Source organism: Oncorhynchus nerka, linkage group LG13 (genome assembly GCF_034236695.1).
Source record: "Oncorhynchus nerka isolate Pitt River linkage group LG13, Oner_Uvic_2.0, whole genome shotgun sequence".
Lineage (NCBI taxonomy): Eukaryota > Metazoa > Chordata > Actinopteri > Salmoniformes > Salmonidae > Oncorhynchus > Oncorhynchus nerka.
Window position 1 is genome coordinate 31,517,497 of NC_088408.1, and position 22,519 is coordinate 31,540,015.

The 22,519-nt window shown below is 42.0% G+C and overlaps 1 protein-coding gene and 1 pseudogene across 1 annotated transcript; both read right to left on the reverse strand.

The window, feature by feature from the left end:
• Window positions 1-279: 279 nt before the first annotated feature.
• Window positions 280-12,670, reverse strand: LOC115139361 (delta(14)-sterol reductase LBR-like). Its single transcript, XM_029676639.2, has 14 exons — window positions 12,539-12,670; window positions 9,927-10,101; window positions 9,508-9,705; window positions 9,120-9,191; window positions 6,595-6,766; window positions 6,156-6,349; window positions 5,456-5,510; window positions 5,060-5,254; window positions 4,763-4,866; window positions 2,911-3,036; window positions 2,663-2,831; window positions 2,458-2,538; window positions 2,212-2,334; window positions 280-2,017 (listed from the first exon to the last, which is right to left on the reverse strand). Exons 2-14 carry the CDS (start codon window positions 10,095-10,097, stop codon window positions 1,857-1,859), a joined length of 1,821 nt encoding a protein of 606 aa, XP_029532499.1. The 5' UTR covers window positions 10,098-10,101; window positions 12,539-12,670; the 3' UTR covers window positions 280-1,856.
• A 3,130-nt stretch (window positions 12,671-15,800) lies between these two features.
• LOC115140408 (protein enabled homolog) overlaps window positions 15,801-22,519 on the reverse strand; it is a 184,013-nt pseudogene continuing 177,294 nt past the window's right edge.

The following is a 22,519-nucleotide window of genomic DNA, read 5'->3' on the forward strand; positions in this document are numbered from 1 at the left end:
CATTATTATTTTGGGGATCTACCCTTCACACTGCAGTCAGTGCGGAGGGTCACATGAATTAGAGCATCTCAAATTGATTCTGTCTGTAGCAGGGGGCTGATCTCTGGTCCTGTTCAGATCTGCAGCAGCAGCAGCCAGCCCCATCCTCGGACCTCTGGCTGCATCGCAGAAGTGTTGAATTGTTTGCTTGACCTTCCATTGTTTCACTTGTCTTCTCTTTCTAGGAGTCTAGTCTCAGTGCATTGCGTTGAATCGTTAGACATGTCTGAATAACATGGATACTGTAAGTGTAAACCTTTATTTTTTGCCAAAACATTTGTACAAGGCGAGATTTCCAGCCATTGTCACGTTTTCCGTTGGAGACGGACATTGAACAAAACATGAACATTGGGTCTTCTTCCACTGTCCTAGTTACATCCAACTTGTTTTAGCTTCAACAAACAGCCAGCTGACCCAAACAGGAAATTGTTGCCAGTCCCATCAGTCAAAACAAAGGTTGAGTACAGAATGGGTCTCAATGACAAATAGTTAAGTTCTAAGATTACTTGGTAATATTGTCTAGAGAACAGCAGATCTAGCTGTAAACAAAAATGGCTAGTGGTAATTTAGGCAATTAACAGTTTAAATCAAATGCAACTTTAAATATCTATTGTAAAACAAGATCTAACATCACTTGTACTTAAAATAAAAACACAACAAAAAAATTGAATATTTACATTGCATTCAGTTGCATAAAATGCCACCTATTCTAGTTATTCTATTGCTGCTATACTGCTCATCTACAGCTGGGTCAGAAAATACTTGCACAGGATTAAACACCGTTGCCAGGTGGTTACCACACGACACAGCATTCATTGCACGTACAGAAAGTATGACTGTTTTCACCGTGACAAACTCAAAATTGAACACTAAATGAAAAATATGGTTGTGATGCCTTTTTTGAAAAGTAAGGTCTTGAATAACTTAAGGTGCTTAACATGGATACTGTCTAAGTGCCCTTGCAGATGGTAATGGTTTTAAATAAGATACTGTGTATTTGATCAACAGACTGGTTGTCTTCCCTCTGGAAAGGGGACTGTGACTATAACAGGAGCTAAACAATTCTACGATCCAGAAGACTGGGGAGGAATTTGACAGTGAACCGGAGTAAGCAAAGTCAAATCATAGACTTTTGGTATAAAATACAATCTTTCATAGTGCATTTAAAACAACCAAATACTTTTTATTTTACACTCAGTTAACACTAGGCTACATCTCTATATAAAAATATGTCTAAATGCTATTTTGTGAATGTTGTAGTCCTGAGGAAGATCATTAATCCCATTTTAACTGTACAGATAAAAGAGCATTTAAATCCCATCATTGACAATATACACAAAAAGCAATGTATACCAAAGGTATCATTACAAAATACTTCAAAATTAAAGCCAAGCAAATATTGTAATTGGATATGGGAGTGAAAACTTAAAAACAGATCAAAAATGCAATGTTAACAGGCATCTTAAAGTTAAAAAAAATAAAAATAATTATGTACAAAAATATATACATCCCTTCCACAGACGGAGGCTTCTTTTTTCTTCAATTTTGAAACCTTTTCGCTCTTAAAGGGCATTAATCAAATTCAGCCAGCTAATTAGTGTACCTTCATAAAACCATCACACTTCAAAGAAAGCTGCTCCTGCAGAACTTCCAAGAATCAAGCTTCCCCCTTTTTGAAATTCAAGTTTCCCAATGTCTTTAAATTCTAATTTCCAAACAACTGGTTGTTTCTACAAACTCATGTAGCCATGCGCTGAGTTGTGAGCTTGCAGAATTGGAGGCCGTGGAGTTGGTTGGAGGTCGGGGTGGCGAAGGTTTCAGTAGACTCTGGGGATGATGCGGTAGCGGACCTCTCGGCAGTAGTCGTCCCATGCCGAGCCGTACTTCCTCCTGCACTGGGCCTCATCCCGGGCCTCCCGGTGGACCAGCAGGGTGGTTAGGTAGATCACATAGAAGTATGGCAGGATGTGGGTGAACCCTACAGGACGACCACAGACAACACACACTTCAGCGTCTCCTCATAGCACTACACACATATCAATACACACAGACGTGTAGATTTACTGGTCTGTTTCTGGTGCATGGTCAGCACAGCTCAGAAAAACAAATCAAACACATTAACCAGCACCTGGTAACTAACCAGCTATGACTAACTAAGTAGCCGTCACTCACCACAGGGTAGTGACCATGCCAGAGCCATGATGAGGTCACCCAGGTAGTTGGGGTGACGGACGAGCCCCCACAGACCAGACACCAGGAGACTCTTCCCCGTGGCAGTAGGGATGGTCTTCAGATCTGGAAAGCACAGCGTTACAGCGAGTCCAACAACATGACAGAGAATAACTTCATCCCTTTATCAAGGCAGGTGGCCTGCTAATGTTTATACAGGAATAAGACGTACTGGGATTGAGGACTTACGGGATAATGTAGGGTCTGAAGGATTTCTTCTGAAGGCATTTTTCTGCGAGTTTGCTTTACGGAAGATGCTAAATCCAATGACTAACACGTGAAGACAACGTCATACTGTTACTCATACAACAAAAAGTATATTACAGATTACATGTAGGATTTATATAAACGTATGCCAAATGCCCAAACTAAAAAAATCCCGGTACTGACTAACCATTGAGAGTAACGATGCCTACGATCCAGGGCAGAGAGAGGTGGCTCGGGTGGTAAACCAGGTAGTAGGACTGGAGACTGAAGGTGAAGGGAACCCACATCAAGTCTCCAAACACCAGCATGAAGCCAAATCCAGCATGGGTTGTATCCATATAGCCCAGGACAGCCTCCTGGGGAGTAACAGTCAACCATTAGATTACATCCTATAACCAAATAAATAGAGACCAAATAAAACATTAGTTTCTGTACCTCATGCCAGTAGGCATCAAGCACATAGAACAGGTGGAAGCAGTTGACCAGGATCATGGCTGGTGAAGGGTAGTCCAGGTTATGGAGTTTAATCTCAGCCAGAGCCATGGCAGCGTTGATCACCAGCTGGACAGAACACAGACGTCACAAGCCTGATCAAACAGACAGCAAAACAATCCATACACTACATGTCCAAAGGTATGTGGACACCTGCTCATCGAACATCACTTTTCAAAATCATGGGCATTAATATGGAGTTGGTCCCCCTTTGCTGCTATAACAGCACTTCTGGGAAGGTTGTCCACTAGATGTTGGAACATTGCTGCGGGGACTTGCTTCCATTCAGCAACAAGAGCATTAGTGAGGTCAGGCACTGATATTGGGCAATTAGGCCTGGCTCGCAGTCGGCGTTTCAATTAATCCCAAAGGTGTTACATGGGGTTGAGGTTAGGGCTCTATGCAGACCAGTCAAGTTCTTCCACACCGATCTCAACAAACCATTTCTGTATGGACCTCGCTTTGTGCACAGGGGCATTGAGATGCTGAAACAAGAAAGGGCCTTCCCCAAACTGTTGCCACAAAGTTGGAAGCACAGAATGGTCTAGAATGTCATTGTATGCTGTAGCGTTAAGATTTCCCTTCACTGGAAGTAACGGGCCTAGTCCAAACCATGAAAAAAAGCCCCAGACCATTATTCATCCTGCATCAAAATTTATAGTTGGCACTATGCATTGGGGCAGGTAGCGCTCTCCTGATGTTGGAACGTGATTAATCACTCCAAAGAAAGCGTTACCACTGGTCCAGAGTCCAATAGCTGCGAGCTTTACACCACTCCAGTCGACACTTGGCATTGCGCATGGTGATCTTAGGCTTGTGTGCGGCTGCTCGGCCATGACAACATATTTCATGAAGTTCCAGAGGAGCAGTTCTTGTGCTGACATTGCTTCCAGGGGCAGTTTAACACACTACAAGTGAGCTTCTGTAGTGTGTGAGCTTGTGTGGCCGTTGTTGCTCCTAGACGTTTCCACTTATCAATAACAGCACTTACAGTTAACCGGGGCATCGCTAGCAGGGCAGACATTTGACGAACTGACTTGTTGGAAAGGTGGCATGACACTGCCATGTTAAGTCACTCAGATCTTCAGTAAGGCCATTCTACTGCCAATGTTTGTCTGTCTATGTAGATTGCATGGCTGTGCTCAATTTTATAGACAGTACCAGTCAAAAGTTTGGACACACCAACTCATTCAAGGGTTTTCCTTTGTTTTTACTATTTTCTACATTCCAGGTGCCTACTTCATGAAGCTGGTTGAGAGAACACCAAGAGTGTGCAAAGCTATCATCAAGGCAAAGGGTGGCTACTTTGAAGAATCTCAAATATATATTTTGATTTGTTTAACACTTTTTTGGTTACTACACAGTTTGTGTTATTTAATAGTTTTAATGTCTTCACTATTATTATTGTTATAATACAATGTAGTAAATGGTAAAAAAAAAGAAGAGGAAAACCCTTGAATGAGTAGGTGTCCAAACTTTTGACTGGTACTGTACCTGTCAGCAACGGGTGTGGCTGAAATAGCAGAATCCACTAATTTAAAGGGTATCCACATACTTGTGTATGTTTAGTGCACCTCAAACAGACAAACTAGCGCTGAAATGTACTGTAGTATGATTTTAGGATTTATTCTGTGTTGTTCACATTTAACACATAATGGGAAACTGAACACTGAGCTTGTTTTTTTTTTTTGCAGTTGTGTGTGAGGAAATAAAAACAGCTTAATCTACACTAAATGGCTAATATACAGCTGAAAAGTACTTTAAATGGGAACATGTTTAGGTACACTAAACTTACCCAACCCATCAATCCTGGGCGCAGCTCACAGAAGTATTTGAGATCAAAGCCCTTGATCCGGGGGTTGAGTTCACTTCCCATGAAGAAGTCATAAATCACACTCCCTGAGGTGAGAAGAACAGATTTATCATATTACGTTACCCATTTGGGAGGCATCATGCCAATAGGCAGTACAGTAATCTTTGCCCTTAACCTTATGCTGGCCCATGCCATAATATACCGATATCATGGAATAAATCAGGCCTAGATTGTAGAAGCTTTTCTCTATCAGTGATAACTACACAAACACCCACTCACCAGAGTTTCCTCCAGGGGCCAGCTGGTCCTGGGGTGCCCAGCGAGAGCGGACGTACAGATAGACACTGAGCAGGACAGAGAAGAGCAGGGAAGACACAGCCAGCTGGAGGAAGTGGCTGTGGATGTAGCCGAGGTCCACCCCCTGATGGACTGCAGCCCCCAGGGCAGCCACCGTCAGCACAAAGGCATGGAGGGCTGGTGGTGGCGGAGGAGACATGCAGGGTTAATACACAGGAAGTTCTTCAACCAAAGGGTCTTTCCTTACATGACTTATATGTTAATGAAATACATTGGCATAGTGCTTTACTAGAGATCTCAATGTGCTGGGAGTAACTGACCAGTTAATTCCTTCAAAATGACAAACAAGAAGACATGAAACACAGGAGAATGTCTCACTGTTCATTCTGTACTTCAGCCACTCTCCATTCTTCAGGGGGATTCCTTCTACAACCTGGGGACATAAACACAGGTTGGACCATCATTCAACCTTACAGGAAATACATTATGAGAGGAATAATGTAGCTAGGACAGGGGACTTTTTGTACATGTTTAAAAGCTCTGGATAAGAGCGTCTGCTAAATGACTTAAATGTTAAATGCTTACATTATCCCCTTTCACTAATGTAAACACTCCCCAGACCTAGAGAACAGGATTTCATGGGAGCCATGTGATGAACGTTTCCTACATTCTCAAAAAGGCACATGTGCTTCAACTGTATTCAGAAGGCAGATGAGCAGGAGAGGAAACTGAACAAAACCTCCCATTCTTCCCTGTAGTGTTCCAGCGTGGACAGTAGCCTACTACTGCCGATTCCTCTCATTTCTGCCCTGGCTAATGAGCAGAAATGAGGCGTGAGCGCCAGTCATGTGCTCTGTCCAGGTCACGGATGGGTGTCATGTGTATGGCCTGTACTCTAGGGGGGTTGGAGTGTGTGTAGTCTTCAATCATGGTGGGAGTAGAATTCTGAGAATATGGTTGGCCCACTAGACGATCATCTATAGTTCAGTTCTGTGTTTTCTCCACAATGACTAGAACAGAGTAAGCTGATCCTACATGTGTGCCAGAAGAGCAGTGAGGTTATTGGTGATGAAGTTACCTTTCCGACAGGCAGCACGTAGAGCAGGGCCTGGAAGAGGAACCAGAGGACCACCATGCCAAACACATGTGGATCCAACAGGGAGTCCAGAGCAGGCAGAGAGGGGGGGCTCATCAGGCTAGCATCCTCCTGACTGCAAACCACCATCAGTCCCAACACGGCCACAGGCAGGAACAGCATCATGCAGGACACTCCTGCAAACACAGGGGGGAAAGACACTGAGTGACTGGAGCCATAAGGTAGTCTGTCTGTCTTCTTTATTTAACCAGTTACTGTCCCTTCCAAAATGCATTCTTGTCAAACAATGTGCATCCTAGTGCAATTTGATTGGCATAACAGTTTGCAGACTAGCACCCCCCACCCTCCTCCTCACATTCTCTATCCAGCACATGACAAGCTGGGAGAGGCACAGCAGCCACATTTCTGTTCCTCCTCTCACCTAGCCTCCCTCCAAACTCCAGCTCAGTGGTGATGGGGGCTGTGGCTGCTGCAGGCTTCGGCTCAGCTTCCTCCTCTGTCTGCTCGGCTGGCTTGGCATCACCGTCATCCTTTCTGCGTCTGAGGTTGTAGCGGCTCTCTAATACCTTCTCTTGCTCCGCCTCTGCAGGTTTCTGGAGGTAGACATGGTTAGACAGTCAGGCTGAGTGGTGGTACTCACTTACACAGACATGGCTAACCCTCAGTGACTTAAGCTCATAGGGAACATAATGCACATCCATTATATTTGCCACACAAATTATCTGTAGATTTGCATCTCTTAAAAAGAAAAGTGAACACTTGTTATAGCAGAAAATACCACCATAAACCATTGTTTGTTTTTACTACAAGGTTGGCAGCGTTATATGGGCATTCTAAGTATTCATTTAACAAACTATGAGCAAACTGCAATGAGAAGTTCTCAGAGCCTCTGAATAGAGCAGAGAAAAGAGGTAGCACATGTTCAAACAGCATGTGACTGACTTATGGAACATTAGCAGGACCCTAAGTGGTGTGTGTGGCTCAGTCAGCTGGGGCTTGGTACAGGTTGAGTCTCCCATGCAGAGTCCTCCCAACACACAGGAGGTACAACATGAATCATGACATTCCTACATATAAAAGCCCATTCACAAACAAGCTAAATAAATAAGAATTTGTTCTAAACTGACTAGCCTAGTTAAATAAAGGTCACACAAAAAAAAAGTTATTTTGTTGGCATTGAGAGTGAGAGAATCTACAGTCTTAACTTTTGTCCTTCTTTAATTTTTTTTTTTTTTTTTTAAAGTTTATTTTGTGTCCCCATTACCGGTAAAACCTAATCAAAACCTATTTCTTTCACATACTCGCTGTGCTGTTCAGTTGATAATTTGTTCAGTCGTTTCATTCTCAACCAGGATTGTTATGAAACGGCATTTGGGTCTTTGCGTGTCAAATAAAGCTTGTTGACCAATCAGGACCTGAATATGACTGCACGTCACATAATAATTTAACACATTCATACATTTTTTTTACATAGTGATCACACATCGGTTACACTCTCACTCATATGTCACAATGATTCATCAATACGTATGCTATGATGCTGGTGAAGTTCTCGAGCATCTACAGTGCTGGTCATTAAAAAAAGCTAGCTAACTCATGGATGCAGACAATGTTCTTCCCCAAAAACAGCAAAACGACAATCTGTTTCAGTAGCTAGTTAACTAGCTATATAGTTAGCTAGCTGTCATCTAAAATAACGCTCATTTATAAGACCGTTCTTATTTGATTAATGGGCGGACCCATCCATGTGAAGCTAGCCACAATAAGGATTAGCCACAGTAGTGGACTTTGTGGTTAGCCTTCAAAATAAAAGTATAGCGTAATTATACTATTTGCATCACTGTCAATGACATACTTTTATTTTGAAGGCAAACAGCAAATTCTACCATTGTGCCTAATCCTTATTGTGGCAAGCTTCACAACACAACCCGGTCAGATCAAGCCTCACTAGCCAGATGAAGCTAGCTGGCTGCTTATAACATTAGCTTTGGGCAACAGGGTTAAGTAGCTGGCTTGCTATTTATTTTCATGAACTAAAGTTCAATTTCAATAGGCGAACAACAATACTTACAAGGATTCCTAAATAATTGCTAAGAATAATGAAAATGACTGCAGTTTCTACTGGTCATTGTTTTCAGGCTGGTTGTATTGGTGCAAGCTAGGTACCAAGCTAAAGCTAGCTACCCCAGAAGTTAAGGTTGAACTAATTATGCTTTATTACCAATGCAGTCCTGTAAACACATGACCGGTGTTTGCAGACTTTTTTTGTACAGCTTTGAGTGCTACTAAATCTTTTTTGACACGCAAAGACCCAAAACGGCACGCCTTCATATGCATGTCATGAAGCTAATAGCAGTGACGCTATTACTGTGTAACTCCGGTAGGGCAACGTTGGAAAAATAGCGTTCTTGGTAGTGTTAACCGGTGCTCAACCAGTTGACGAAAGCCAACACCACCCACGACAGAGAACGGTTGATTGTCAAGGGCAATAAATTCCATTATCTTGGCTTTAATGGATTTCACCTTCGAGTTGTCTCACTGAAATGTTGTTACTCTTTCAAATGACTGCTCGACTTGTTGCTCGATCCACACAGCAGACATTATGGGCTAGTATATGAATGCTGTGTTGCACGTATAGCACCAAATTTTACGCGTCGTCATTACGCCATGTACCTACGTTATATAGGTATGAACGTCAGCTTTGACATCGGTTTTGCACATCGGTGTTAAACTAGACATCGGCCGATACCCATGTTGGCTTTTTTACCTAATGTTGTCCGATTACGATATGTTGGATATATCGTGCGTCCCTAGTTACAAGTCCAATGCAAAACTTGCTTACAGCCCAAAAAACATTTCATTTTGTTCTAGGAGCATTAACATCATTATGGATAGATGCAAATGTTAAAAAAAGAAAAGAAAAAAGGACATTATCTAAAGTCTCACCTCATTGACTTTGTCAGCAGTATCATTCTCTTTGTTTTCATGCTTGTGGCCATTGTTCTCAACTGGCCTAGCCTGTGGTAAATGGAGTGAGGGAAGCAAAACGTCAACATGAGGAAAAAGGAACGCGATGACAAACAATACGGAAAAAGAGGCACACGTGTCACTATGTAAAGATGGACCCACTGGTCACACATACACAAAAAGTTTTAAAATATTTATTATTTATTACATTTTATTAGCCAACGCTTGATCTACTATCAAATAATGCCATCTCTGAGGTCATGCATTTTACAGTGCATTCTGAATACAACACACATGCAGCAGAGCAACACTCAAAAACAAAAAGCCATTCTAAATCCCAGCAGTGTGTGTGACATGTGTTCCTCACCAAAGGGCTGAGTCTGATCTCCAGCACTTCTTTCATTTTGGGCTCCTTGCGTGCAGCAGGCGTCTCTGTGGCGAAGGTGCCACTGGTGGTGCGAGACGAGGAGCGCCGGGTGGTCCTGGCTGGAGAACGGGAACGACTGCGCCGCCGCGACGGAGAGCGGGAGCGAGAACGACGGCTTGGTTTAAAGCCAGTTGGATTCTGGAACATAAGTTGTCGCATTTAGCAAGGTTACAAACTTGTTATTACATAGCTGAATTTAGAAAGGCCAGCACCAATGGCGCAATCAACATATCATAAGAAGATAATATTTGAGTAAAATAAGATCAAAATTCCTGAATCTTGTCAAGATGGAGAAATTCCATCCATCTGTGTCATGTCATCAGTGACATGGTTGCCATGGAGATAGAGAGTGCTCCTACCTTCATGTCAGCCTCTCTGAGCTCCAGCTCAGTGCCATCCTTGTAGACGACCGTGTAGAGCTGAATCTTGGCATCGTAGCTCAGCACCTTGACTTCGTAGAACAGGCTGCTACCAGGCCAGCGGCCCATCACCATGTCCCCACTCTGAAACCTAGTACCCGGCATCCTCATTTACCTGACGGAGAGAGAGAGAGCATGTTAAAAACCAGGGGAGTATCATGGGGTGGTCTAAGCCACTGCCACATGTATAATGTAGCGCTGCCAGGATGGGTTCAAATCAGGGATGTTTCTCTCTCCCTTTGAAATACAAGAGGGTTTTGAAACTGCAGTCTCGCTCATACTTCTGTTTTCATGACTGGGCTTATAAAAGTAAGTTTCACTCCAGTACCAGCTTTCTGAGGAGCTGCTCTCGTGCTGTCTGACAGGTGATAGGCTATTCCACTCCTCAAACTAGGATCTGTATGCTGTGCTCATGTGATAAATAAGATACATGACGACTAAGGAAAATACACGAGCCAATTTAATTCCACCAAATTATGCAAATTAACCCAGACTGATAAGCAACCGCAGTCAAATGTATGTAATAGCTAAACGTTAACATCCCTAATTACAATGATCCACTTTTTCAGATGAATTGGGTGTGCATATCAAAACGGTCTACGACGGGGACAACTTTTCTTCCAGACATTTCCCCAATCACACTAGATTTAGGCAGATTAGGCTAGATGAGACATTCACAGTGTGCATTAAGAACATGCAAATGGGGGACAGAAGAGCACAAGACTTGACACAATGGAGCAGTGAGGTCAGCGGTATGGAAGGGGATGTCGACCCATGTCAAATCAACAAGTGAAAGCCTGCTCTGGTTATACAACTGTTCTTGCCACGGACTATTTAAAACACATACACACTATGAAAACATAGTCCCTGTGAATATAAATATTAAATAGAGGGGGAAAACTGTAGACTTGAAGTGCCTGACATACTTAGACAACTCAGTCCTTGTAATGACCACAAGCAACTATTCACTGGTATGTGTCGTTTTTCATCAAATAAAAGTCCAAATGGTACGTTACATCACAGCTGCTGAAATATATACAATTTAATGAATGCAAAACCCCACACCCTGCTGTCCTGGCGTCCCTGTTGAATTCATCCATATGGTTAAAGGTCTAGCTAGCTAAACGATGCGGACAGGATACCCTACTCCAGGAAAGATGCCAGGTTTGATGTGGTGGGAGCTTCGAAAGTCAGCCCCTCGTCTTTTGTTTTGTGCCATACCTCAGACACAGCCCTTTAAAATACATTTGAAATTAAAGCCGTTTCAATCACTTTATGAAGAACTTAAAACAGTCCTAGCTAATCGTTTACAATGGGTGTTTGTAATTGGTTTTATAGAAAGTTCACCAAACCACCGCCAGGTGTTCATTAGAGAAGTTTAACCAAAGACTTGTCTGTGGTTCAACCGTCCAATTAGTTGTTTTTGTTGCCATCCATCTTAATGTCAGCTAACAGTTAGGGGCGTTTTCACATATATGACATTCGGTACCCTAGTTCGGTTTCCTGGAGCGTTTGGGAGAATTTGACGGAATTACGTTTAGCTTTCACAAGACCTGAAAACCACAGTTTTAGAGCGTGATTAGCAAGGCGCATTCTACCTGACGTTAGCGAGCGCGCTTGTGTCCAACCCGCAGAAAAGCTCCACGCGACTCGCGCTGCCGAGTCACAATAACACCGTGCTCGGTGGTTGTGGATCCTGGACCCGCGCAGTTCCAGGATCTGTTTGCGTTTCACACATGATTTATAGCCCGACATCGGGGTGCCAAACACTACAGGACACGGGGTCGTAGGGGATTTGTGAAAGCGCCCTAAATGATGGTGCACGCAAGTCGGTTGTGAACATATTCCGGAGATTTAGCATAAATTATAACAATTAAATGAAAACATGCAGACAGTTGAATATATAACATTAACCAGCACACCAGAGTGATTTGAGTAACCAAAAACTAGCGTTACCTAGCAACACGGTTGGGTTGGAAGAGCAGTCCCAAACTGTAGCTAACTACCGGGACTGCAACTAACAGTATACCAAAATATGAGGCAATGTGCAAATAAATAACCGCTCGCAAGACGGCTAGCTGGCTAACGTTCGCTAGATTCGTGTTAATGTTAGCCGTCTCTACTCCATTAAAGTTCATTGTAATAGCTTCAAGTGACAGCGGGTGGAGGGAAAATGCCTTGCATTCAAATCCCCACTAATGCTGGCTAGCTACGCAACGTAAACTAGCAGGCTGCTTAGTGGTAAGTCGGGTATGTTAGATAACGTTAGCTAGCTAACGTTTCAGGGCATGTTTACATTTTTGCAATTGTAATCATTGCACCGACGCTTTAACATGTGCAGACAATAGAGAGGTAGTTAACTAGCCTATTCATTATAAGCAGTTAGGTTATTAGCGAAATTGTTCAACTGCAGCGCAGGTGTTACTATTCTGATCCCACGCAGCCCAAAACACAGTCAATACCATAACGTTCAGCGGCCAAGTTCTCAGGAAATACATTTAAAGTGGCCACATTCATGCACAATCAATTATATAATTCATTAACGCCCTTACCCTCAGATAACACGTACAACTCAAATTCGGAAAATAACATAGATATCCCTTTAAAACCTGGAACGAAAGTGAATCGCACGCTAACGTACGTTCAAAAACTGCAGCTAAATGTCGAGCCAATTCTCCCTCCCTCTATCCGCCAAGCCCACCACTCAATAGGATGGCGCGAAGCCCGCTGATTGGCTACAACGCTATTCTTTTTAAATTATTTAATTTTCTAATTGGTCGCCAGAGGATTTTAACAGAGTGCGGATTGGTAGTAACCGGCGTGTCCTACGGTTTTCTTTGTTTATGGTGTCAGACGTCTACCAGCGCCGGACAAAATGGAGGAAATTGTGTTTTAATCTGTGGGAGATATAATTTTTACTACAACAAAGATTAACTCATGTTTAATTAGATGAATTGTTCATGACAGCAGCATAATGTATGCATGGAAAATACTATGACACCATACTTTCTGGATTTGTAGTCAATTGTAAAGCATATACATGTTTTATTTAATACAAATAAAAGCATATTAGTATGTTGAGTTTAAACAGTAACAATCCACAATTAAAAATCCCCAAATCTGTAAAGAAATGTCTCAGGTAGCTTTGTTACAGGCTGTTGATTACTCATGAAACAAACACCTGTTGAAAGATCTTAGCATTAGATGGCACAGGTCACCAACACATCATTTCCCAACTTTCTATTGTACTCATGCATTCTAGACCAGAGCAGATGTTTAATCTAATTCAAGCCCAGGGTATATAGTGCTTGTTATTTCATCTAGCTGAAACTAAATTAGAAGAAACAGTGCAGAACCAGTGGGATATACCTCTATCAACCAAATAATGTCTATATGAGATCAAGTTCACATTCACATATTTTTGCAGGGTTGCTTTCAACTTTACAAACCAGCTGGTGTTATCCTCACAATATGAAGCTCTGATTAAATCTTCAATTTCAACACATTGCTCTGACTGACTGTACAACTGTGATTTTAATTTAGGATGTCGCTTTATAGGCTTAGAATGATTGCAAAACCACATTCAAGGAATCAGACATTGCAAGAAAATGTTGAAACATGGTGATTATGAAGGATGATTATCATGAAACCAGTGTTGTAAAGTACTTAAGTAAAAATACTTTAAAGTACTACTTAAGTAGCTTTTTTGGTATCTGTACTTTACAATTTATATATTTGACTACTTTTACTTCACTACATTCCTAAAACAAACTGAACGGAACAAAAGTTCTGATGAAGGCCTTGAGGCCGATACGTAAAGATTATTAAAGAGCATTGATACTATCAAGAGCAGGGCAAGGGTTTCTTCTTTTTTCTCACTTCACTACATTCCTAAATAAAATAATTTACTCCATACATTTTCCCTGAAACCCAAAAGAACATGTTACATTTTGAATGCATAACAGGACAGGAAAAGGGTCCAGTTCACTTGCTTATCAAAAGAACATCCCTGGCCATCCCTACTGCCTCTGATCTGGTGGATTCACGAAACATACATGCTTTGTTTGTAAATTATGTCTGAGTGTTGTAGAGTGCCCTTGACTTTCTGTCAATTTAAAAAACAAGAAAATGGCACCATCTGGTTAACTACATAAAAGTCATTTGAAAATATTTTTTACTTTTGATACTTAAGTGTATTTCAGCAATTACATTTACTTTTGATATATATTTTTTGCCCCTTTTCGATCTTGTCTCATCGCTCCAACTCCCCAACCAGCTCGGGAGGTGAAGGACGAGTCATGCGTCCTCCAAAACATGACCCTCCAAGCCGCGCTTCTTAACACCCGCCTGCTCAACCCGGATGCCAACCACATCAATGTGTTGGAAGAAACGCCGTTCAACTGATGACCGAGGTCAGCCTGCAAGCACCCGGGCTGCCACAAGGAGTCACTAGAGCGCGAAGAGCCGAGAAAAGCCCCCCAGCCAAACACTCCCCTAACCCGGACGACGCTGGGCCAATTGTGCACCGCCCTATGGGACACCTGATCACACCCGGTTGTGACACAGCCTGGGTCTTTAGTGACGCCTCGAACACTGCAATGCAGTGCCTTAGACCACTGTGTCACTCCGGAGGCCCTCTACTTTTGATACTTAAGTATATTTAAAACCAAATATTTTTTTACTTTTACTCATGTAGTATTTTACTGGGTGACTTTCACTTTTACTTGAGTCATTTTCTATTAAGGTATCTTTACTTTTACTCAAGTATGACAATTGGGGACTTTCCCCACCACTGCATGAAACATTATCTTGTGCATCAAAAGCAATGATTGCATGGAGAGTGAAAACAACTGAGCAGAGGTGTCAAATCATTCACAGTTCATGACTACGTAAAGATTTAGAAAAAAATAAAAATAATCTCTACTGCCCAATTACAGCGTTCTCAGCCCTCTCTCTCCCTCGGAGTTCATGAAGCCAAGCAGCCGCTTAGGTTCTTCCTGTTTTACAGCAGTTTCCGCCTTTGCAGAGCATTCGCTCTACTCCGGCTGCAACACCAAAACCTCAAATGAGACTTCTCAGCCCTCCTCCAGGAAGTGTCTTTATACTGTTCATTATGTTGAAAACAACTGCACACAGTAGTAGACTCCCACTGTGAGATCTTGTCACCCATGTGAAAAGAAGCAGCAAGACCAGATGCAGATGACTGGTTGCGCTTAGCAATTGTGATGGGCTCGGGCTCAGACAGTGTCTGTTAATGGGGTGTGAAATAGTGATGTAAGGGCCGATGTGATTGGAGTAGGCCTGCTGAAAATTCCCTACACCTACTCAAGGAACAAGTGGCAAGGGAGTGACTAACACGTCGGACTGAATTGTAACGCTGGTTCAGTCTCATGACAATCCCTATACAGTAATGACCTCTTTATACTCAACATCTGCAAAGTATTCAACACTGAAACGAAGAGTAAAACAAGGCTGATAATAACCATGTGACAAGAAGAGTCCAAGGTTCTCACCGAAGCTCAATTTCAGTATTTCTGCTGAATCATCGTTATCAAGCTTTTTAATATTTGATGAATGCCCTGCATATAAAGCAGGTATGCTCTCCCACACATTCTCTTTGGTGCAGATCTAAACAGGTTCTTTTCAAAGGCCGGGAAGAACTCAGAGAAACTGCTGATGCAGCACAAGTCTTTAGATCAGTCTCAGAGATCCTGTGCATCATATTCTGTCCCACAGGAGAGAATTATACAGATTAAAAAGTTGTAGGAATTAGTTATTGAAACCATGTTAATTTAACACCACACAATTCAAATGTACTTTTTGATCATGTATTGCAATTTTTTATTTTACTCGCTCAAACAAAACAATGTTAGCATGTAAGAAAATTGTAATTAACATGAGAATGGTATGGTACAATTTGAATAAAATAAAAAATAAAGGAAGCTGATAAATTAATTTCAGAGACATTCAGTTTAATTTCTCCCGCATGTTTTTATTATGTCCACCAGTTTCAGTTCCCTCAGTAGATGGCAAAATCTGAGTTTGTGGACAAAAATCAACAATTTGATATCAAATGTTTTCAATTTAGAGGATATATTTATTTTCAGATTTCCAAGCGCCAAGAACCTAAACCGCTCTGCAACATACAAATGGCATGAGGAAAATACACCACGTCTGTACTTTGAAACGGATATTATTCTCCCTTTAAAATAACTATACCAGGATGCAAAAAAAGAAGAAGATTTTGACAGTTCCTAGTATTATTACTGGTCTTTAAATCTTTTACATATTAAATGCAAATTCAGAACAAGGCACAAACCATGAAGATTACAAACAGAATTATCCGTAGATACGAATGATCCTTGATCAGAACGTTTCACTACTCAATCCAAAGAAATCGATATATAGATATGTATCCTTCTCTTGACAATGATGAAACAAAAGGCGACTCAGTAGAGCGTGACGTGTGTAGGAGGAGATTGTAGCTGAAACCTTCGGTGCGATTGTCACACTCTTGGCGATGGCTGCATCTTGTAAGCAGGTTCATCATAGTATCATGAATTTCGATGGGTTTATAAAGTGCAATCGATGCTGTAAACACTCGTGTGCAAACCTTCCTATGCTTTGATCCAGAGAGAATTAAATGAGTTGTGTTTGAGCAAAATACACACAAGGGGAGTGTTTTGAATAATGCTACCTCAGCTGTTGCCATGACATAACCCTGATCAAAGTCGATCCCCTTACCAGCAAATCAAGAGAATAGAAGCAATAGAGTTTTACATTGAAGACAGTTCTTTCTTTCACACCAGTCTCAGGTTGACTTGGTTTCTCTCAGTTGATTGTACATCGAGATTATTAGGAACGCGAACTCGGCACTGTACTGTATTTTTTTTCATTTTTTTTTTTCAATAAAAAGTTGTTGCCAGTCCTATGACCAAATGAGTCAAACAAGGTGGGCCATTATCAGAACTTCAAATTATAGGGGAGGAAATAAAGGCATTCAAAAAATAAAAATAAATCATCATTAAGCACAAGTGAAACACTTAACTTAATGGCACAAGCATGTCCATGGATACATCATGCAGACAAACCTATTTCTGGGGTGTCCCTCACGCCCTTCTTCATCACTAGTTCTTTCAAATGCAGCAAAAAAAAATAGAATATAGAATTTAGCTGCAATATCAATTAAAAGATACAGTAGCCTTGAATCCCAAAAACAAAATACCATGAATTGAAAAAATAATGGCATTCCTCAGTAAATTCAGTACATAAATGGCTATAAACAGGGAGGGTCTGTTCAACCATCTCTTCTCAACCCATCTGTTTCACACAGTTAGAATCTATGGAGGAGGTGGATATAGTGGAAAGGAGGAGATACTGTCACACAGTCACATCCTTAACAGGTGTTCAGAATGGAGTTAAAAGAACACAAACATTTAAAAGGAATAATGTGGGGGAAATTCAACCCAGATGCTACACTTATTGCTTATAAACCAATGGACAATAGTTCAATTTCGTGGCAACCTCACGACCCTCACCGTACAAAACCTTACATGCACCAAAAATCGTCCAGAAATTGCGAGGGAGAGAGAGAAAAAAGTTCAGCTCATAATAACAGTACAGAGATTTCAAATAGCTCCATCTCCAGATCTGGTCATGGTGATTTTAGCATTATTAACCATCACTAATTGACAGAGGTTGTTTGGTAAAGAGCTACATTTCGAAAGGCATACCCTTTGTGACTGTCTCATCAGCCTGCAACACACAGAAATGCAGAACAGTAGCTCGTTATAGAAAAAAGAAGATAATGATATTCGGATACTAAGCCAAACAGACCAAGAGACAGACCATCATGTTTACATGAGTTGATTAAGCTACTTGATATGGCCATAGTTTACATTAAAACAGACATGATTGAAAGACTTCTAGATATTGTTTTTTCTTCATTTGTACATATTCAGGTTAAAATAGTATTTGAGGAAGACTAGCTTTACAGAGTCCTGCAGCAGTAGACTATACCAAGTCCATCAGTCAGTCCTTCATTCACACCCAGAGGCTCCCTCCTATGGCCCTATGGGGAACTGAGTCCTACTTCCCTTATCCTCCTGCCTCCAAACTTCACACTCACCCACTAAATGTGTCTTTTCACTATGAAATCACAATTGCACGCTAACTGTTCCAATTCTTAGTGTAAATGCTGTCTGTTTGATTTCTCACACTTCAATGGTTAGTACAGTATACAGTTCAATATTAGTTAGTTTTTTATTTGTTGATTTTCCTTGTTTTCTTGTGTTATCGACAAAGGGAGAAATCTTTGCATAATGACAGTCACTCCTCTTTTAAGACTGTGTCCTGTCCTCCAGGTGAGGCTGCGGGAAAATGGCAGGAACGGCCAGGCTTCACAAGATGGACGCCAGCAGTGCTTCCCATGCTACACGCCTCCCGCTCTCCCTCGGCCTCCCGCTCTCCCTCGTCCCCAGCTGTGTGTGACGCTGTTCTGCCGACAAAACACTGTCTTCTGTATTAATACGGTTATTATTGTTATCGTCGCTACCCTTTTAGACTTTTTTTGTTTTCCTTTTTCGGTTCTTTATAAGATTGTCCTATCTGAAGTTGACCTGTCGCAGATGTCCGGTAATGGATGTTATGCACAGGCAGGTGAGATCCTTCTACACCGTGTTCGACTTTCCCAGCTCCTCCCTGATGGCTGTGAACAGACAAACAACATGTCAGTTATATGGTATTTTGTGTTGTCTTTGGTGTGATATGCAGTGGCGTGAATGGTGCAATGCTAATTCTCTGATGACAAAGGTACAGTAGGCCTCAACTGAACGCAAGATCTTCCTGTGCTTTGAGTAACTTATTTCACGCCCTGTCACCTATTCCGTGGCAGAAGCCCTGGCCGTGACCCCACTCTCCGAGGGCGTCATATGGGGGGTTGGGACATGAAGAAAACACGTTTCCAATTCACACCTCACACTCGTACAGGTTACCCACTTGTACATGCAGTGGAACAGGACAAATATAAAGTGCCCTCTTTATGTGCATCAGGTTGCTCAAGCAATCAGTTACCATCAATAAGTTCCTCTTTCAGCTTCGACAACTCCTTCCTCATCTCGTCCAGAATGTCCTGAAAATAAGGTTGCAAAGACAATTAGAGACAGTGGAAAAACAAAGCATTTGTTTCAAACAGGCACTTTGGACTTGTGAAATGGATTGAAACTTGCACCAAAGGGACGGAACAGTGACATTAGCATCAGTGAGAGATACTGTCCCAGAGAGCTGAATGAGTGTTAGTAAGCCCATAGTGTTAACACTCTGTGTTACTCCTCTGTCTCTGACTGAGGCTGCTGCTGTGGGCACAGATAGGGAGGGTATAAGGAGAATCTGCACTTATCTAACAGGCTCATTCATAGGGGAGGAGGGAGGGATTGCCCCAGCATGGGACACAGTCATTGGGCACACCCTCTCAGGGCTCTGTAGTATGCTGTGTAAAATATTACAGCTCCACTGTTCTGCCAGCAAACAGCAAGTCTGTCCTCTGAATACCTGTTTCAATCTGTCGTAGTCGAGACCTTCTGTTGGCACCCCGTTGGCACTTAGGGATCCAGTCGGTGTGGTTGTGGACTTCGGTCTGTAGACGAGATGAACAGAAAAAGTTACAGTAGTATACCTAAACTGGGGCTGTAGTCGAGGGGGAGTCCAGAAGTCACTCTTGGAGGAAAACCAGACAGAAAAGTATCTACTGTGGCTGGGTTATTCCCCTCTACATTCTGCATTCACTCATCATACTTCAATCACTTTTTAAAAAAACAGTTACATAAGCATTTTTTGCAACTACAAATGTAAACAACTTGAAAGAAAGTGCAAATTCATTCAAATTAACAGTTTGATTTCAAAACACAGCAAGAAACATAGGAAGTTAAAGAATTTAACACACAGAGATAATTGTCATCATACCCCAACATTCATTCTTTAAAATTCAGTATTGGGAAATTGATCTACAAATCTGGCAAGGTAGAGAATAATGTACAATAATGATTTTCATATCCATGTGTCAAAATTGATAACTACACTAGTTGAAAACAGCTGAGCGTATTTGACAGGGTACCTAACCCTTTGGCTGCCCACATTCAGTATAAGATCCTTTCATGAACTTGATTTGTTAGTTTGTGTATCATTATGCTCTGAGCAAACTGAATCTATACTGAACAAAAGATTCTCTGGTCAAATGAAACCGAGATTGAACTCTTTGGCCTGAATGCCAATCGTCACGTTTGGAGGAAACCTGGCACCATCCCTACGGTGAAGCATGGTGGTGGCAGCATCATGCTGTGGGGATGTTTTTCAGTGGAAGGGATTGGGAGACTAGTCAGGATCAAGGGAAAGACGAACAGAGCAGACAGATCCTTGATGAAAACCTGCTCCAGAGCCTCAGACTGGGCCGAAGGTTCACCTTCCAACAGGACAACGACCCTAAGCACCCAGCCAAGACAATGCAGGAGTGGCTTCGGGAGAAGTCTCTGAATATCCATGAGTGAAACCGATCAAACATCTCTGGAGAGACCTTAAAATAGCCGTGCAGCGACTCTCCTCATTCAACCTGACAGAGCTTGAGAGGATCTGCAGAGAAGAATGGGAGAAACTCCCTCAAATACAGGTGTGCCAAGCTTGTAGGCTGTATTTTCTGCCAAAGGTGCTTCGACAAAGTACTGAGTAGAGGGTCTGAATACTTATGGAAATGTGCTATTTAATTTTTTTATTCATTCATTATGGAGTATTGTGTGTAGATTGATGAAGAAAACCCCCCAAATGTAATCAATTTTAGAATAAGGCTGTAATGTAAAAAAATGTGGAAAAAGTCTCAAGGGGTCTGAATACTTTCCTAATGCACTGTAAATTACGCAACAAGCAACAATTTCAAAGATTTTACTGAGTTACAGTTCATATCAGGAAATCAGTCAATTGAACTAAATTCATTAGGCCCTAATCTATGGATTTCACATGACTAGGAATACAGACACATATGTTGGTCACAGATACCTTAAAATAATTTTAGGGGTGTGGATCAGAAAACTAGTTAGTATCTGCTGTGACCAGCATTTGCCTCATGCAGCGTGACAACTCCTTCGTATAGATTTAATCATGCTGTTGATTGTGGCCTGTGGAATGTTGTCCCACTCCTGGCTGTGTGAAGTTGCTGGATATTGGCAGGAAGTGGAACACGCTGTCGTACACATCGATATAGAGCATCCCAAACATGCACAACGGGTGACATGTCTGGTGAGTATGCAGGTCATGGAAGAACTGGGACATTTTCAGCATCTAGGAATTGTATACAGATCCTTGTGACATGGGGCCGTGCATTATCAAGCTGAAACATGAGGTGATGGCGGTGGATGACAGGCACAACAATGGGCCTCAGGATCTCGTCACAGTATCTCTGTGCATTCAAATTGCAGCTAATGAAATGCAATTGTGTTCGTTATACGTAGCTTATGCTTGCCCATACCATAACCCTACCACCATGGGGCTCTCTGTTCACAACGTTGACATCAGCAATCCGCTCGCCCACACAACGCCATACACGTGGTCTGCGGTTCTGAGGCCGGCTGGACATATTGTAAAATTCTCAAAACTTGAAACATACAGTTGAAGTCGGAAGTTTACATACACCTTAGCCAAATACATTTAAACTCACCATTCCTGACGTTTAATCCTAGTAACAATCCCCTGTCTTAGGTCAGTTAGGATCACCACTTTATTTTAAGAATGTGAAATGTCAGAATAATAGTAGGGTGAATGATTTATTTCAGTTTTGATTTCTTTCATCACATTCCCAGTGGGTCAGAAGTTTACATACACTCAATTAGTATTTAGTAGCATTGCCTTTAAATTGTTTAATATGGGTCAAACGTTTCGGGTAGCCTTCCACAAGCTTCCCAAAATAAGTTGGGTGAATTGTGGCTCATTCCTCCTGACAGAGTTGGTGTAACTGAGTCAGGTTTGTAGGCCTCCTTGCTCGCACACACTTTTTCAGTTCTGCCCACAAATGTTCTATAGGATTGAGGTCAGGGCCTTGTGATGGCCACTCCAATACCTTGACTTTGTTATCCTTAAGCCATTTTGCCACAACTTTGGATCTATGCTTGGGGTCATTGTCCATTTGGAAGACCCATTTGCGACCAAGCTTCAACTTCCTGACTGATGTCTTGAGATGTTGCTTCAATATATCCACATAATTTTGCTTCCTCGTGATGCCATCTATTTTGTGAAGTGCACCAGTCCCTCCTGCAGAAAAGCACCCCCACAACATGTTGCTGCCACCCCCACAACATGTTGCTGCCACCCCTGTGCTTCATGGTTGAGGTGGTGTTCTTCGGGCTTGCAAGCCTCGCCCTTTTTCCTCCAAACAAAACGATGATCATTATGGCCAAACAGTTCTATTTTTGTTTCATCAGACCAGAGGACATTTCTCCAAAAAGTACAATCTTTGTCCCCATGTGCAGTTGCAAACCGTAGTCTTGCTTTTT

Coding starts and splice junctions, on each gene's coding strand:
- LOC115139361 (XM_029676639.2), bottom strand. CDS start 10,097: ATGAGGATGCCGGGTACTAGGTTTCAGAGTGGGGACATGGTGATGGGC. Junction 9,192..9,507: donor AGATCAGACTCAGCCCTTTG/GTGAGGAACACA, acceptor CATTTACCACAG/GCTAGGCCAGTTGAGAACAA. Junction 2,018..2,211: donor GGCATGGTCACTACCCTGTG/GTGAGTGACGGC, acceptor GTCGTCCTGTAG/GGTTCACCCACATCCTGCCA.